The sequence below is a fragment of the Delphinus delphis genome, chromosome 3 (assembly GCF_949987515.2).
Source record: "Delphinus delphis chromosome 3, mDelDel1.2, whole genome shotgun sequence".
Lineage (NCBI taxonomy): Eukaryota > Metazoa > Chordata > Mammalia > Artiodactyla > Delphinidae > Delphinus > Delphinus delphis.
Genome location: NC_082685.1, coordinates 51,063,808 through 51,079,967, shown reverse-complemented (window position 1 = coordinate 51,079,967; position 16,160 = coordinate 51,063,808). Strand labels below are relative to the sequence as shown.

The 16,160-nt window shown below is 42.5% G+C and overlaps 1 protein-coding gene across 3 annotated transcripts in view; it reads left to right on the top strand.

Annotated features, from left to right (window-relative positions):
• Positions 1-16,160, top strand: part of SH3RF2 (SH3 domain containing ring finger 2) — a 140,140-nt gene that overhangs the window by 58,730 nt on the left and 65,250 nt on the right. For all 3 annotated transcript variants that reach the window (XM_060008612.1, XM_060008611.1, XM_060008610.1), the window contains exons 3-5: positions 2,776-3,045; positions 6,348-6,443; positions 12,874-13,194. In XM_060008612.1, coding sequence (XP_059864595.1) covers positions 2,776-3,045; positions 6,348-6,443; positions 12,874-13,194 — 687 coding nt within the window. The remainder of the gene's footprint in view (positions 1-2,775; positions 3,046-6,347; positions 6,444-12,873; positions 13,195-16,160) is intronic.

Below are 16,160 nucleotides of genomic sequence, written 5' to 3'. Positions count from 1 at the left end.
CACAAGTCTGGAAGTAAAGTAGTCCTGGACTTGCCCAGCAGCTCTGCAACCCAGACTACTTTCTCCCCTTTTTAGGTGCGACCCTTATCCTCATTGTTCAAGATGGCAGCTAGAGCGCCAGCTCTTCATCCCACATAGCAAAATGGAGGAAAGGAAAAGAAAGTCAGTCTCTCTCAGTAGGGACACTTCCTAAAATTTGCTTATATCCCATTGGCCAGATGTAGCTGCCAGTGAGCCTGGTAAGTGTGACCAGTGTGTGCCAGGTGCTCATATACCCATAAAAATGTGATTTATATCACAGTGTAAAATTGGGAGAAGGCTTAGGGACAATAATTATTCCCTGATATGTCTAACCCTGGGAGTCTAACAGATTCAGATCATTCCCCAGAAATCCTCTGTTCTCCATCTGCTTCTACCTGCTTACTTCTCAGGTAAGGGAGAAGCTTCTCCAAAAGGTAGTTACATGGTTTGTTGATCCCACTCAGCTAGGCTTATTTTCTTCTTAAATTCCTCCCATACCTTTCACTTCTTATCCCCCAGCTTCATTCATTTTCTTTTTACTATCCAATTGTAATAGACAGTACAATTTTTTCATTGTAGAAAAGTTAGAAAACACTGCAAAGCACTTAGGGAAACTTTTTTTTTTTAATATTCAAAAATCTCATCATTTAGAAATAACTACTCTTAAAATGTTAGTATATAGCCATCTAGCATTTTCCCCAGGTAAAAAATATATATGTATATTTACAAGAGAGCCTAGTCTACATAACTGTTTTTAATCTCTTCTATTATACTTAACAGTATATTATGAGTAACTCTCAGTGTTATTAATTATAGATCAACATCATCAGTTTTAATGACTGTAGGGTTTTCCATTGTATGGATGTACCATAATTATTCAACTGGCTCCATTTATCTACAACAGTGTGTTAAACCTCCTAGCACATACATCTTTGCTCATTTGTCCACCAGTTTCCCAAGGATGAGCTATGTTCCTGTGGTTTTCTAACTCCCCAGGGACCAGCAGAAAACCATTGCTCTGCTGCTGTCCCATCAGCAATATGATGCCGTTCAGGTCTTGTCTCGACCCTGAAGCTGCTTGAAATTCCTTTTCAAATGAACACTGCAGACTCTGAAGGTCCTTGAAGATCCCAGCAAGACTGTCCCCAGCAGAGGGGAATACTCCACCCAATGGCCGAGGAAAGCACAAAATACAATACAATCACAGGTGACACTGACGGGCTTTCTATAAAACCTAAGTTACTAGAACTTTCCATTTATCAAACTGACCTCAAACAAGACCAAAGTGACGCCATTTCTCTGTGGAGAAACCAGTTTCAATCAGGAAAAGAAATGCATTTGACTGAAATAATTATTTAGACTGACAATTGATTTGACAAATGACAACTCTTTAGCTGATTTTTTTTAGGTGATTATTGATTTCTGACTATTAACTCATCTCGGTTGTGCTTCCTAAAGATCCAAACACACATGAGGTTTACACTCTCTAGACAGGCTGAAGACAAATTACAATGCATCACTCTCACATAGCACTTTCTATGTTCAGGGGGTTTTCACCCCAATTTTCTTGCCGTCAACACTGAGCCCTACATTACAGGTGTTAATTCTAAGAGGTGTCATTAATTGAGCACATATTATGTACCAAGCAATACACAGAATGCATTATCAATATTTTTTAGTCCTCACAGCAATTCTAATGAGGTAGACATTCTATTATTACCCCATTTTATAAATGAATGTGGTTTAAGAAAGATGAAATAGCTTGACCACAGTCTCACAAGAGCAAAGAGGTGGAGCCATAATTCAAAATCAGTATTCAGATCCCAGAAAGAGTCACAGCCTCACTCAAGTTCACATAGTTGTGGAGTCAAGTCCAAAATCCTGTTCCCTGCATAGTGATTAAGAACAGGGTCTGGGCTTCCCTGGTGGTGCAGTGGTTGAGAGTCCACCTGCCGAGGCAGGGGACATGGGTTTGTGCCCCGGTCCGGGAAGATCCCACATGCCATGGAGCGGCTGGGCCCCGTGAGCCATAGCCACTGAGCCTGCGCATCCGGAGCCTGTGCTCCGCAATGAGAGAGGCCACAACAGTGAGAGGCCTGCATACCGCAAAAATAAAGAACAGGGTCTCTGGGCTTCCCTGGTGGCGCAGTGGTTAAGAATCCACCTGCCTATTCAGGGGACACGGGTTCAAGCCCTGGTCCGGGAAGATCCCACATGCCGCGGAGCAACTAAGCCCGTGCGCCACAACTACTGAGCCTGCGGTCTAGAGCCCGCAAGCCACAACTACTGAGCCCGTGCGCCACAGCTACTGAAGCCCGCGCCAAGAGCCCGTGCTCCACAACAAGAGAAGCCACTGCAATGAGAAGCTGGCTCACTGCAAGGAAGAGTAGCCCCGTTCACCGCAACTGGAGAAAGCCCGCACGCAGCAACGAAAACCCAACGCAGCCAAAAATAAATAAATAAATGTATATTTAAAAAAAAAGAACAGGTCTCTAAAATCAGATTGTCAGAGTTCAAACCCCATATCTGCCATTTCCCAGCTGTGTCACCTTAGGCAACTTCCTAAACCACTCTGTGCCTCAGTCACCTCATTTTAGAAAGGGGAATAATAGTGTTTATCTCAAAGGTTAAACAAGATGACCCACGTGCAGCACTTAGTACATAGGAAGTGCCCTGTATTTAGTTATTAATATGATCCCTTGTGTCCCTCCAGCCTCTAAGCCATACATATTTTATTGATCCGTGACACTGCAGGTGCCGCGAGCAAAGGCCTTGTGCAACTACCGAGGGCAGAATCCTGGTGACCTGAGGTTTAATAAGGGAGATGTCATCCTCCTCCGGAGACAGTTGGATGAGAACTGGTACCAGGGGGAAATCAATGGAGTCAGTGGGATCTTCCCAGCCAGCTCCGTAGAGGTCCTCAAGCAGCTTCCCCAGCCACCCCCACTCTGCCGGGCCCTCTACAACTTCGACCTGCGTGACAAGGACAAGAGTAAGAACCAGGACTGCCTGACCTTCCTCAAGGTAAGATTCTGGGCAGCTACCAAAGTCACCAGTGACCACATAAAGACTGGCAGAACCTCGAGTTTTTGTTTAATATTTGCTGATTGTTTTTAATTATATTTTATCCATAAATGTATAAATGTGTGCCTATATATGTAATGTGTATGTATAATTCAAACATATGGTAGTAAAGTCGCCAGAGAAATCTAATAGGAGTTTGATGGGAATCCTCAAACCTGTTCTATTGCAACTGCAAAACAAAGTATCTGCACACTCATTCATTCATTCTACAATCACTTTTGAGCACCTGTTCTTTGCAGACACTGGGGAGACAGCATGAACAAGTCACAACACCTACCCTCAGGCAGAGTAGTGAGATAAACAGACACTTGGACAGAAGATTACAGACACAGTTTAACAGCGTGCTGTGTAGAACTACAGATCTTACCTTTTCATTGTGTATCTGCAAGTTCTGATCACCTAGTACTACTCGTTTACAACACTTTATTTTGTTTGTAAACATTGCATTCAAAACACTCCAAACAACACAATAACATAATTATATCTTTACACATAAATCACCTCTTACAAGATATATTTTCCAAACACATTACTTACCCTAAGGTTTTTTTCCTCTCTTTTTTTTTTTTTTTTTTGGATGATTCTTCAGCATTTGCAAGTAAGGACAAGTCTACTAAAGTCTAGACTACAGCCATCCCTCGGTCTCTGAGGGGGATTAGTTCTAGGACACATTGATTCCTGAAGATACAGAAGCTGCGGACGAGGAGGGTCGACTGTACTTTAAGTCATCGTATTCAGTACTTATTATTCCATAAACATTTGAATTCTCTCTTAGAAACCAAAGTTGGGGTGATTTTCATTCTTTGCTACTTATGATAAGTAGCAAATACAAGTTCAAGTGGCACTGCTACAGTAGCTCAGGAAAGGTCTTTTGTTTTGTAAAACATTTTTATTCCATCACTACTGGAAATGAGATTTACTTAAGATTCACTCAAACTAGGTAACCCCACTGTCCTCCATATTTTGAAATACTGATCTTTGTTATTGTCTTAGCACCTCAGAGTGAGTCCCCTAAGGAATGTCATTCTGTAGCTGACCTGTAAACTTTATACTTTGACTACAGCTGGAGAAGGGCAGTTCAATTCCACAAGCGTTTATTGAGTATTTACTTTGTGCCAGGCATTAGACACTAAGCTCTAGGGACACAGCTGGAGGAAGACATAGGCAGGAAGCAGTACCTGCTTTTTTGCCCTTTTCTGGGAATTTGCAAACTGGGACACTTACCCACCTGCTTGTTCATTCATTGAATCCATCCATGTGCCAAGCTGTCCACTGGAGATAAAGTGATGAGTCACTGTCCCTGTCTTCACGGAGCCAGCAGTCTAGTGGAAGGAACAGACACATAAATGGGAAATGAGGACAGAGGACCCAGAAGAGAGGATTTGATCCCTTCTGGAAGCCTATTGAAGGCCAAGACTACACCAGGATATCTCATGGTCTTCCTAAACTCAGCATGTCCAAAAAAACTCAAAATCTTCTCCCCAGAAGCTTTTATTCCTAGTATTTTCTATCTCAGTAAATTTTCCAGTTTATTCACACATGCAGTTATTCATTCATGCATGCATGCATTCAAGAAATAGTGTTTAAAAACTGTGAATCACTATGTTGTACACCTGAACCTTATATAATATTGTACATCAACTATACCTCAATAAGAAAAATTTTAAAGGAATGATTGGTTGACTGCTATAGGGGAGCCGCTATATAAGATCCTAGGGACAAAAATGAACAAAACAGATAAGGCCCTGCACACATGAAGTTTATGGTCTGATGGGGTGGACAGGCATTAAAGAAATCATAACCTATAAATATGTAATCACAGGTTGTAATAAGGACAGAGAAATCTAAGAAAGGGTAATGCAGTAATGGATTTAGATTTGGATTCGTCTATATTACTAAGGGGCATAGATCTGAAGATCGGAGAGATCAGTGGATGAATATTCAGATTTAGATTGATAACAGGCATGGACATGGAGAGGTATTCCTGATGTGATATTAAGTGAAAATTCAATGTATCCTATATGACATCGTTTGTAAGAAACACAAAATAAGCCAAATGAATGTATTTGCTAGGAGTCAGAGTAGTGGCTACCTCTTGCTATGTGACAGGAAAGAGTACTAAAGAGCCATCTTGGTGCTGGAAGTATTTTATATCTCTTACTCTGGGTTGGGGTTTTGTGGATATATTCAATTTTAAAAATTCATCAAGCTTTACATCTAAAATGTTTGTACTTTATTGCATGCCTATGTATATTTTCTGAAAAGTTTTTAAAAATCAGTGTGTCTCTATGCACATATATTTTATCCTCATAGAAAAGAATCTGGGAAAAAATGTGGCAACCAAGATGTTAACAGTGGTTGTATCTATATTGTGATAGAATTCTTTCTTTGTTTTGCTTATCTGTGTTTCCAAGTGTTTCTACAAATCTCCCTATAACCTTTGGTAATAAGAAACATTCAAATAAAAAGCCACTTCATGTTTGATACATTAAAAATTAAATAGGGGGACTTCCCTGGTGGCGCAGTGGTTAAGAGTCCGCCTGCCATTGCAGGGGACACAGGTCGAGTCCTGGTCCGGGAAGATCCCACATGTCGTGGAACATCTAAGCCCGTGCACCACAACTACTGAGCCTGCGCTCTAGAGCCCACGAGCCACAACTACTGAAGCCCATGCACCTAGAGCCCATGCTCTGCAACAAAAGAAGCCACCGCAATGAGGAGCCCTGAGAAGCCTGCGCACTGCAACAAAGAGTAGCCCCCGCTCGCAGCAACTAGAGCAAGCCCACATGCAGCAACAAAGACCCCACGCAGCCAAATAAATTTATTTAAAAAAAATTTTTGGAACACTGAAAAGTGTTCAAAATCAGAATGCAATTCATTCTTCCTTTTGCTAAGCCAAAATTCTATCTCCCTACCTCTTCCATCTTGGTTTCTCCATCAGATTAATTTAAATGAAAAGCCCAGATTCTGCTGGTGATGGAAAATTAGAGACATTTCCAAGTTTTCCTATTGGATTTCTTCAATGCTCCAAATTATTTCTACTCCTCTTTTGGTCTTGGTGACCCAAATACTGCCCTTTATGGAGAAAGATTATTTTAGTGGAAGATTTTGTAAATAAATTGTGAAAGAGTTACATTCCTTGCCCCTTACACCATCTGAGACTCCAAGCCGATCTCCACTGAAGGCTTTCAGCACCTGAAAACTCACAGTAAATGCTAACCAGGAGACTTTCTCTCTTTCAGGATGATATCATCACTGTGATCAACCGAGTGGATGAGAACTGGGCAGAAGGCAAGTTAGGAGATAAAGTCGGCATCTTCCCAATCTTGTTCGTAGAGGTACGTGACTATCAAGTCTACATCTGATTCAAGCTTACTCAGAATTATACATGTGCTACAGTGAGTAATTCCTATTTGATATGAGGCTTATTTCAGAACTAACTAAAATCTTGAAAGAAAAGATGTTAGATGATATACCCATTTCTGGCAAGAGTGTGGGAAAATGGGCCTTTTCGTTCTGCTGCTAGGAGTACAAATTGGTGCCGTCTCTCGTTTCCAGACTCAAACTCCTATCAAGGATATTGAAAATGTACATCTCCTTTGAGTCCCTAATTCCACACCTGAGAGTTCATTATAAGGAAGTATTAAAACAAGTGTGCAAAGATATGTGTACAAAATGTGCAAAAATGTTCATTGTAGCATTGTGCATAGTGGTGAAAAACCAGAAATAATCTAAAACTCAACAATAAGGATTTAGTTTTTTTAAATTATGGTGATGGAAAAATATATACCCATTAAAAATAATGTTAAAGGAGAATACTCAATATCATGGAGTATCTGGTATTATGGAAATATGTTTGTGATTTATTGGTAAGTAAAATAAAGTTTAATGAGTATAAAGTTTCAGATTTAGAAGATGAAGTTCTGGAGCTCTATTACAATGTGGATAAAATTAACACTACTGAACTGTATACTTAAAGATGGTTATTATAGTAAATTTTGTTATGTGTTTTTTACCACAATTAAAAAATAATTAACTGCTTGAAACTACCTTTGTAAATACATATGTGTATATATAAATGGATAAAGGGCTAGAAGACTATGTACCAAGATATTAACAGTGGTGATCACCAGATGGTGAGATTCTAGATAATTTTCACGTTCTTCTGCTGACTTGTATTTTGTAAATCTTCAGAAATGAGCACATATTACTTCTATTGTTTTTTTAAATATACTTTGAAAAAAAAAAGAAAGAACACATGCTAGGCTATCTACCTATTTCTCCAGAATAGTAATATAACCTATAGCCCCTAACCTCTCTAGCCATCATTCTCACCCCAGCTTGAAGCAGGTCATTACAAATTTAAAAGAGAGGTTTCACTGTTTAAGTGCACTTATTGGGTGCTTACCAGGCATAAAGCATTAAAAGCTAGCAGTGCTGAACTATAAAAGAAGCAGAAGGTATGCTCCCTGCCCTCTAGGAGGGTGGGATGAAACAGAGCAGAGGTAGAGTTGGAAAGAAGGGACCAGTTCTACCATTCATAAGAGCCGAAGTGGGTTCTGAAGTGAATGGTGTGCCCAGAACACTGCCCAGCTGTCAAGGTTCCCTCACCCTCTCATCTCAATCTGTATGGAAGGAATGAAAGACGGAAGGGAGGGGAAGAGGAATGGTCCAGAGAGGCTGGTCTTCCTACTCTCTTCACTAAATGATGGTGCTTTTTCTCTTGTTGAGGCCCCTTCCAGGTACAGCCACCCAATTCTCTCTACGTGTTCAACTTCACTCATTTTATGAGGCTCAGCTAGAAATCTTCTTTTTCCATAAAATTCCAGCAACTAGTTGAATACTCAGTTGTCTCTTTCTTCTCAGAACACCTGATGGCTGTGTGGCTTGTACTTCACAGGCTAGCCCAACACACAGCAGGTACTTCATAAAAAAAAATTAGCTTCACAAGTGAATGAATGAAAAAAATATTTGGGAGGTGGTCCGACTGACCAGGAAAAAAATTCAGAGAACATACCTTTCAACGTGACCCTGTCCTAAATATATATTCAATCATTCAACTTATTTTTCATTGAGTGCCTGCCATGTCAGGTCCTGTGCTAAGTTCCAGTGATACAAGACAGATATGAGTCCCTGCTTTCAAGGATTGTAGGGGCAGACATGAATAAGTAATTATAAGTGTGATGAATGATGCAAAGAGCGAAGGAGAGGGAACTATTGGGGGGAGGAGAGTATGATGTTCAACTTACCTGGGTAGGGTGTTGGCAAATGCCTTGTAAGCCAAGATCTGACAAATGATGAGGAGCAAGCATGGAGGGAAGAGTGTTTTAGGGAATGGAGGTAACATGTGCAAAAGTCCTGCAGGATGAGGAAGTGTGGTACCTCCAAAGGACCAAAGAATACTAGATCTGGAGCTTAGAGAGTAAGAGAGAGACAAAAAAAAAAAAAAAAAAAAATGAAGCCAGGGAAGCAAATGGGACACACACCACAGGAGACTTTGTAAACCTTCCTGCATTAGTCAGGATGAGCCAGGTTATGCTATGGTAATAAACATCCCCTGTATCTCAGTGGCTTCACGAAGAAAAAGTTATTTCGAATCCATATTACATATTCAGCACAGAATGGTGAGAGACTGTGCTCACACAGTCACTGAGGAACCCAGACTGATGAGGCTGGGCCATCTTGTAGCCGTGCCATCTGGAACATATGGACTTCCTAGGTTTCATGGCGGGGAAGAGTAAAGAAGAGTGAGCTGTGTATCAGCAAAGGCCTCAGCTCTGTGACATTTGTCACTCCCACTCCCACATTTGTCCATTGGTCTGAACCAGTCACATAGTCCCACCTGGCTTGAAATCAGCTGAGAAGTATAGGGGACTACTTGGAGTATTTGCTGAGCATCCTCACCTCTGCTGTATCATAAGAAGTTTGGACTTGACCCAGAAGTCAGAAGACACCACTGATAAATTTAAAGTAAGGCAGCGACTCCATCAGATTTGGGGTTCTTAAAGATTGCTCTGGATGCAGTGGGAAGAATAATTTGAGGAGGAGGGATTTAAAAAAAGCAGAAAGATCAATTAGGAGGCTACTACATGGCTCAGTTAGAAAATGATTGTAGCTTTGACTAGTAGATTGGAAACAACTGGACAGATTCCAGGACCTCTTAGGAGGTAGATCCACAGGAGCGGGGGATAGGGGTGAGGAAGTGGTCAAGGATCACACCCCATTTTCAATTTGTGTGTCTAGGTCAGTGGTAGAGCCATTTGCTGGATCAAGCAACATATGCTGAAGAGGAACAATTACGATGTTTGGGAGATAACCGTTAAGTCTGCAAGGACAGAGATGAGCTACAACTAATCCTAGTTGGATACCTAGGAGGTGCTTAAATTTTTGCAGATTAGAGCTTGCATGGTCCCCTGTATATTTCAAGAAGCTTCTTCTTAGGTCTGGGGAAAAAAGGCATAACTGACTTTATTACCCATTTCTGATATCCTTTTTTTCCAAAACTTCTACATTTAATGATTATTCATTTGGATACTCTCCCCACTACTCCACCTCTAAAATTAGTGATTACAAGAACCCTCACAGTCATCATCAAACTAGGGTCCTGTTCTCCTAATTGCTAGGAGGGGAAAAGATAATCAAGTGGTTGCTGTAATCTGGGAACCTGGTTTTCAAAAATTACTTGAAATCTAAATTGAGCTTTTTAAAGCAGTACTTAAAATTTGATTCCAGTCATTTCATTAAGACCAGCACTTGCTGAGAACCCTTTAAATAAGTTTTGAACTACCAGCGCCATGCAAAGCAATTGGAAGGAAGGAGAGCTTTCTTCTGAGAGTGAGGTGGGCTTTTTGGCATAAACAGGATTTTTCTTGTTAATGTATCGTTTGACTTACTGAATTGCATCTGGGTAAAAAGTGGTAAAACAAACACGGAGCTTATGCCCGTTCTTGTCAGGACTTCTCCAGTGGGGCCTGCCTGGGTTATACGAACCTCGCTCAGCCCAGTGGACCTCAAGGATATTGTTTCTAATGAGTGGGTGCAAATTGAAGAGCTCTGCAGTCCTTCCCCCGCTGACCTATTAATCACCCTGGCAGAGGACAGGGAAGACCCAGAGTCACACGGGGCTCTTTGTCTGTGTTGCTGATGGAAACACCCACGGTATTGCTCACCTGGGGGCAGAACAATTAGGTGAAGGCAGAAAAAAATTAACTTATTTCATCGTGGCTATGAATGACCAGAAAGAACTTTACTCAGTCAACTCAGAGAGCGTGTATTATCGTCTTTCTGGGTGAACAGTGGCGGGATGGGTGCTCTGGGGGAACATGAGACATGGTCCAGGCTTCCATCAGAAGCGCCCTAAATAATTTCAGTAATTTCCCAGTTGATCTCCCTCCTTCCGGTCTGGCATTTCTGCATAGCAGCCAGAGTGAGCTTTTTATGTATTTGTTTTTATTTACATACAGTAAAATTTGCTCCTTTTGGTGTCTCTGCATTCTGATAAATGCATACAGTATAACCACACTACCATCAAGATATAAAATAGTTCCAACACTTGCCAAAAAATACGAGGGCAGGCTGCCTCTTGGAAGTCCGCTCCTTCCCTGACTGCAACCCCTGGCACCCACTGATCTGTCTTCGGTTCCTGCAGTTTTCCTTTTCCAGAATGTCACAGAAATGGAATCACATAGAATGTAGCCTTTGGAGTCTGGCTGCCTTCACTTAGCATAATGCCTTTGAGGTTCATCCATGCTGTCGGGTGTATTGGCAGCTCGTGCCTTTTCTTTGTTGAGTCATACTCCACGATGCGGACGTGCCGGAGTCTGCCATCCATTCGCCGACTGAAAGACACTGTGATTGTTTCCAACTGTCTGGCAGCTATCACTAAAGCAGCTATAAACACGTGCATACCAAGTTTTCAGCGAGCCTGAGTTTTCATTTCTCTTGGGTAATTACCTAGGAGTGGGATGGCTGGGTCAGACGCTAAGGAGGAAACTGTCAAACCATAGCATGAGCTTCTAAATAAAAGCATACATCAGATCACGTCGCCCTTCCACCTAAATCCTGCCAAAGGCTTCCTATTACAGTCAATAGACTCAGAGCCTCCCAGTCGTATGCGATCCGGATCCTGCCTGCCTCCATGGTCTCCTCTTTACCACCTGTTCCTCACTTCTTTCTGGTTCTTTCACATCGTTTTCTCAAACAGCCTGAGCTTTCTCCCTCTTCGGGATCTTTCCACTAGCTTGCAATCCCTCTCCTGGAATGTTCTCATGCTTGTCTTCACATGGCTGGTTCCTTCTTGGCATCTGTGTCTCAGCTTGAACGTCACCTTCTCAGCAGGTCTTCCTTGACAGCCCCCCACCAATCTAAAGTAGCCGCCTCCCGCAGTCACCCTCTGACACATGAGAGCATTTATTACCGCCTGGTCTTTTCTTGTTTGGTTGTTTACATGCTGGCTCTGCCATGTATGTCACCCCTTCAGCTCTCTTGTCCTTAAAGTGGGCATAATAATGCCCCTTCCCCTACTTGATGGTTTCTTTTCACAATATTACAAGCTTCTGGTGGCAGGAACTGCATCTTTTCTAAAATTTTCTATCTCAACTATATTAATCATCTTAATCATCCTCACATTGTTATTAAAAAGTTCTTAAATGAAGAAAAAGTTCTTAAAGGAGCAAACTCCCTTTTACCTCTATAGGTGAATCTCTAAACTAGAATGAGACACGTGCTTTTAGAGGGCAACTGGTAACAATCATCATGATGGAAGTTTAAGTAACTGTCCTGGAAAGTTTATTCACACAATCCCCTTTGTCAGCATATTTCCGATTTCTGAACGACATGAACTCACAGGGCCCTTGGTGGGCAGGGTACTCAAAATACAATACAGTCAGTGGTGGTGCTAGAGCTGGCTGGAGCTAGATGGCAAGGGCTGGGTGTTAGGTTTTCAGGAATCTTGCTAGCCAGTTGTTAAACCATTGGTAGATCTTTACACCACAGAGATTGGTAAACTCTACAGATTGGGGTGAGGGGGGTCATTTGTTTGTTTGTTTTGTTTGTTTTTCTGATGTACCAGCACACCACTGACGGTAAGAGGTATAGAACAAAAGAGAATGGTGATGAGGTAAAAGTATTTAAAGGAAGTAGTAAAAGGTGGTCTTAGCCTTAGGTGATCCAGGGTCCTGAATGGATTTACATTCTGGTTAAACACTTATCAAACGTATGAACCTGAGCAACTTCATCCACTCATTATTGCACAAACGCTCACTGAGCACCCACTCGGGGATACAGCAGAGAACACGTGTATAAGGTCTCAGCCCTCGGGCAGCTAACAGTCCAGCGGAGGAAAGGAAGATAAATGATTACCGTGTGGAGTGGGAAAGCATGGGGGCTGCAGGAACACTGAGAAGGGCAAACAGACAAGTCAAGAGTGGAGGTGGGGATTCAGGGGTGGCTAGAGGAAGAGGGAAGGGTCCCCCAGGTAAAGGAGGCTGGGATGATGCTGAGAGAGACGGGAAAATCAGAGTAGAGTATCATGGCTTGTTTTAAATTCTTCAGACCTCAGTAAGAGTCATAGCTATGTTGCAGGAGAGTTGTGAGAATTGATGGATATAGTAAAGGAATTGGGCTATACTGAGAACAGGTGGAAGCTGACCAAGGAATGACAACTGAGGCGGTGGCATCTGAGCCGACTTCAGACTAGCCTGGGTAAGACACAGCCGCTCACATGAGATCAGGATGCCTAAATTCTCATCAGACCTTTTGCCTTTTCAGCCAAACCTCACTGCAAGACACCTCCTACAGAAGAACAAAGGCCGTCAGTCATCCCACACAAAAGGCATGTCCCTGGTGTCATCCTCCAGAGGCAAGGCGACCAACGCACCCACACTCCGAAGGGGCCCGGGGTCCAGGAGGAAGGGGCCCGGGCAGTTCTCCATCATGACAGCCTTGAACACCCTCAACAGGATGGTGCACTCTCCCTCGGGGCACCGTATGGTGGAGATCAGCACCCCAGTGCTCATCAGCTCCAGCAACCCCTCTGTGATCACTCAGCACATGGAGAAAGCGGATGCTCCTCCCAGCTCTGTGGGGCAGGTAGGGAACAAACCCCTGGGATAAGGGCATCTTGGAGTCGGGCAAGTGACGCACACCGTGTCACAAGCAATATTGGATCTTTAGTACCTGCTAAGCTCCCATAATGCATTAATAACAACTAATGTCATTATGTGTCAGAACCGTCTATACATGATCTCATTTCATCCTTGAAACAGCCTGTGAGCTAGGTATTACTATTATTGCTATTGTTACCCCCATTTTACAGATGAGAAAACTGAGGTTTAGAGGAGGGGGGTTTGCTTTCCCTTGCTAAGAGCCATGGCATGGTTCCTGTCCCTTAGAGAACTTCCCTCCAAGGAGATAATGACATCTGTTTCCTGGGATCACAGTTTAACCTTCACTGTTCCATCCTCCAGTAATGTATCAGGCATCATGTGACAGAGAAGAAAAAGAAACTATGGGTTATTGGGTGTTTTCAGGACTAGCTATATACTTTGCAAGGCCCAGTGAAAAATGAAAATGCAGGTCAAAAATGATTAAGAATTTCAAGATGGCAACAGCAGAGCATCAGACCAAGTGAAGGGCCCTTCTGAGCACAGAGCCCTGTGTGACTACACATGTCACATACCCTTGAAGCCAGCCCTGGTGGTTTTCATATGGAGCATTTAATGAGATTATGTATGTAAAGTGCTTAGCACAATGCCTGGCACATACTGAGTACCCAATAAGCATTAGCTCTTAATACTATTGTTATTAATACAACTGCTGTTATTATTAAGCCTGGCCACTGAGTTGCCAAGTGAAGGGAGATAAGCCAAGGGGCCGTCCTGGCAATCCAGAAGCAGACCTACTTCTAACAGCATGAGGCTATTTAGGTTGAAGGATGCTTTAAAAGATGAAGGACCAGAGGTACAAGGCAAAGTAATTAAGAATTGCATGTCAGGTATTCTGCTATAAACACTCTTTGGAACCATGCAGGTGACAACTCGAAAAGACAAACCTCAACTTGCACTGATGTAATTTTTATTAAGCTGTAAATCTTGTTTTTAAACATGAATCTCTGCCTTGGGATTAAATGACTTAATTGGACTCTAATCCCTTTTTAACAAGACAAGGAGGAGAAGAAAGTCAAGGGTTCCTCAAAGACCTGTGTGCTGGTCTAAAAGGAAAACAATCACCTGCTACAGCACTTCAGACCTTATACCACTGTCTGCATCTCTAGGAGGCTGGCTGTTGACGTCATTCTGCCCGCCACTTGCACTACATACACACTCACACACAATTACACTCTCCCCTCCCTATACACTCTCCTTGCATTAAAAAACTGTGAAATTCCCTTCCCTTCCTACCCACACACACTCCAAACACTTTTTTACAAGTACATACACACTTTGTGCCCCAAGTTCTACACCCCGTACACACATATACACACACATACATGCTCCAACATGGGAGCCCAGTGACTCACAGTTAAGCGAAAGACTAGCAGAATTTTTCTGAAACCATTCTTTCTAAATATATAGACATAGGTATACGAAGTACAGCCCACACTCAGTAGATCTAGGCTAGCTCACTCAGCTATAAGTTGGCTTCCCAAAGGATTTAACCAAGAGTCACTTTCCCGGTGCCTTTTTCATTCTTCTCCCTGGTCATTTACCTCATCAACAGAGAGGCTGGACCGAAGCAGAGAATCCTAGTAGGATTCGAAACAAGTAGTATTCCTTCCTAATGTTCACAAATGGTGAGAATTCCAAAGTGTGGCATTGGCATACCCTATCCCCAGGGAACCACTGCACAGTACTGATAGCCTTTTCTCAATTCACATGGTGGTGGATTATAAATATTTCTACATGTTTGCCCAGATGTTGTCAAAAACACACTCTTAAAATGCCCCACTTATGAGCTACATCTAAAGATGAGTGGAAAGTTGAGCAAATGACAAGATCTCCTGCTTCCTTTTTCTCTAACATCCTTGAGAGCTGTGGTTGGGTCTAGCTTATCAAACTTCCCCTCCTTCCCCATCCCAACACCTTTCATAGTACATAGTCCCTAGTAGGTGGTCAGTAAATCAAGGAATCAAGACATTTGGCTTAAACATCTGGGCAGATGGTGGTGACGTATACATAGACAGGGAAGACTGGAGGAGGAATTGTTTCCTATAGAAAGATCACAGGTAAGTGTAATTCTTTCAACCAGTAGACATCTGTTGAGTGCTTACAATGTACTAATTACCAGACTGAGTCCTGGGGATTCTACTACCAAAACATCAAGAACAGCAATAATAATCTCAAACATTTATTGAAAGTAAAAGAATTGATAGGTAGAAAAGGAAGGAAGGAAGGGAGGGAGGGAGAGAGGAAGGGAGGGAGGAAGGAATTCTTTCTTTGTTGCCAGTGTCCTGAGTCCTGCGCTCCATCCTAAAATATGGTAAGAGCCTTTGTAGGTGAGGTAGTCTCACCACTTTACAGTGACGTAATTAAGACCCCCAAAGAAAAATGGTTGGGCCACCGTTCCTAGAATTAGTGAACAGTGAGAGTCTGTTCTGACCGTAGAATTGTGTGATTCTGGCCCATAAGCTCTTGTCACTATGCTTCGCCATTAACAGAGACGTCATCAGGCAACACGGTTACATCAATGTAGTTTATCTTGAATGTCTGTAGCCTCCCTTTTCTTGCACATCTTCACTTGACTCCAAGGCCTTCCAGCATTCTCTTCCCTGCCCACCCCTCAGTAAAGAATTTGCCCTAAGTCTTCTGCACCTCAAGAAGGTTTTCATTTACTATCACTTTGTTCCTTTATGAACTACCATGTCCAAGCATTGTGCACAGTACTGAAGGCACCAGGAGTAAGTCTTGCCCCCAAGGAACTCACAGTCTAGCAGGGATACAGAAAATAAATGACTGACTATGGTGGAGTTAGGGCTTCCTAAAATGAGATGAGCACCCTGATGGCTCCCACACTGACTTAGGCGGTGAAGATACTTGGAATTTTACAACACAGAACTG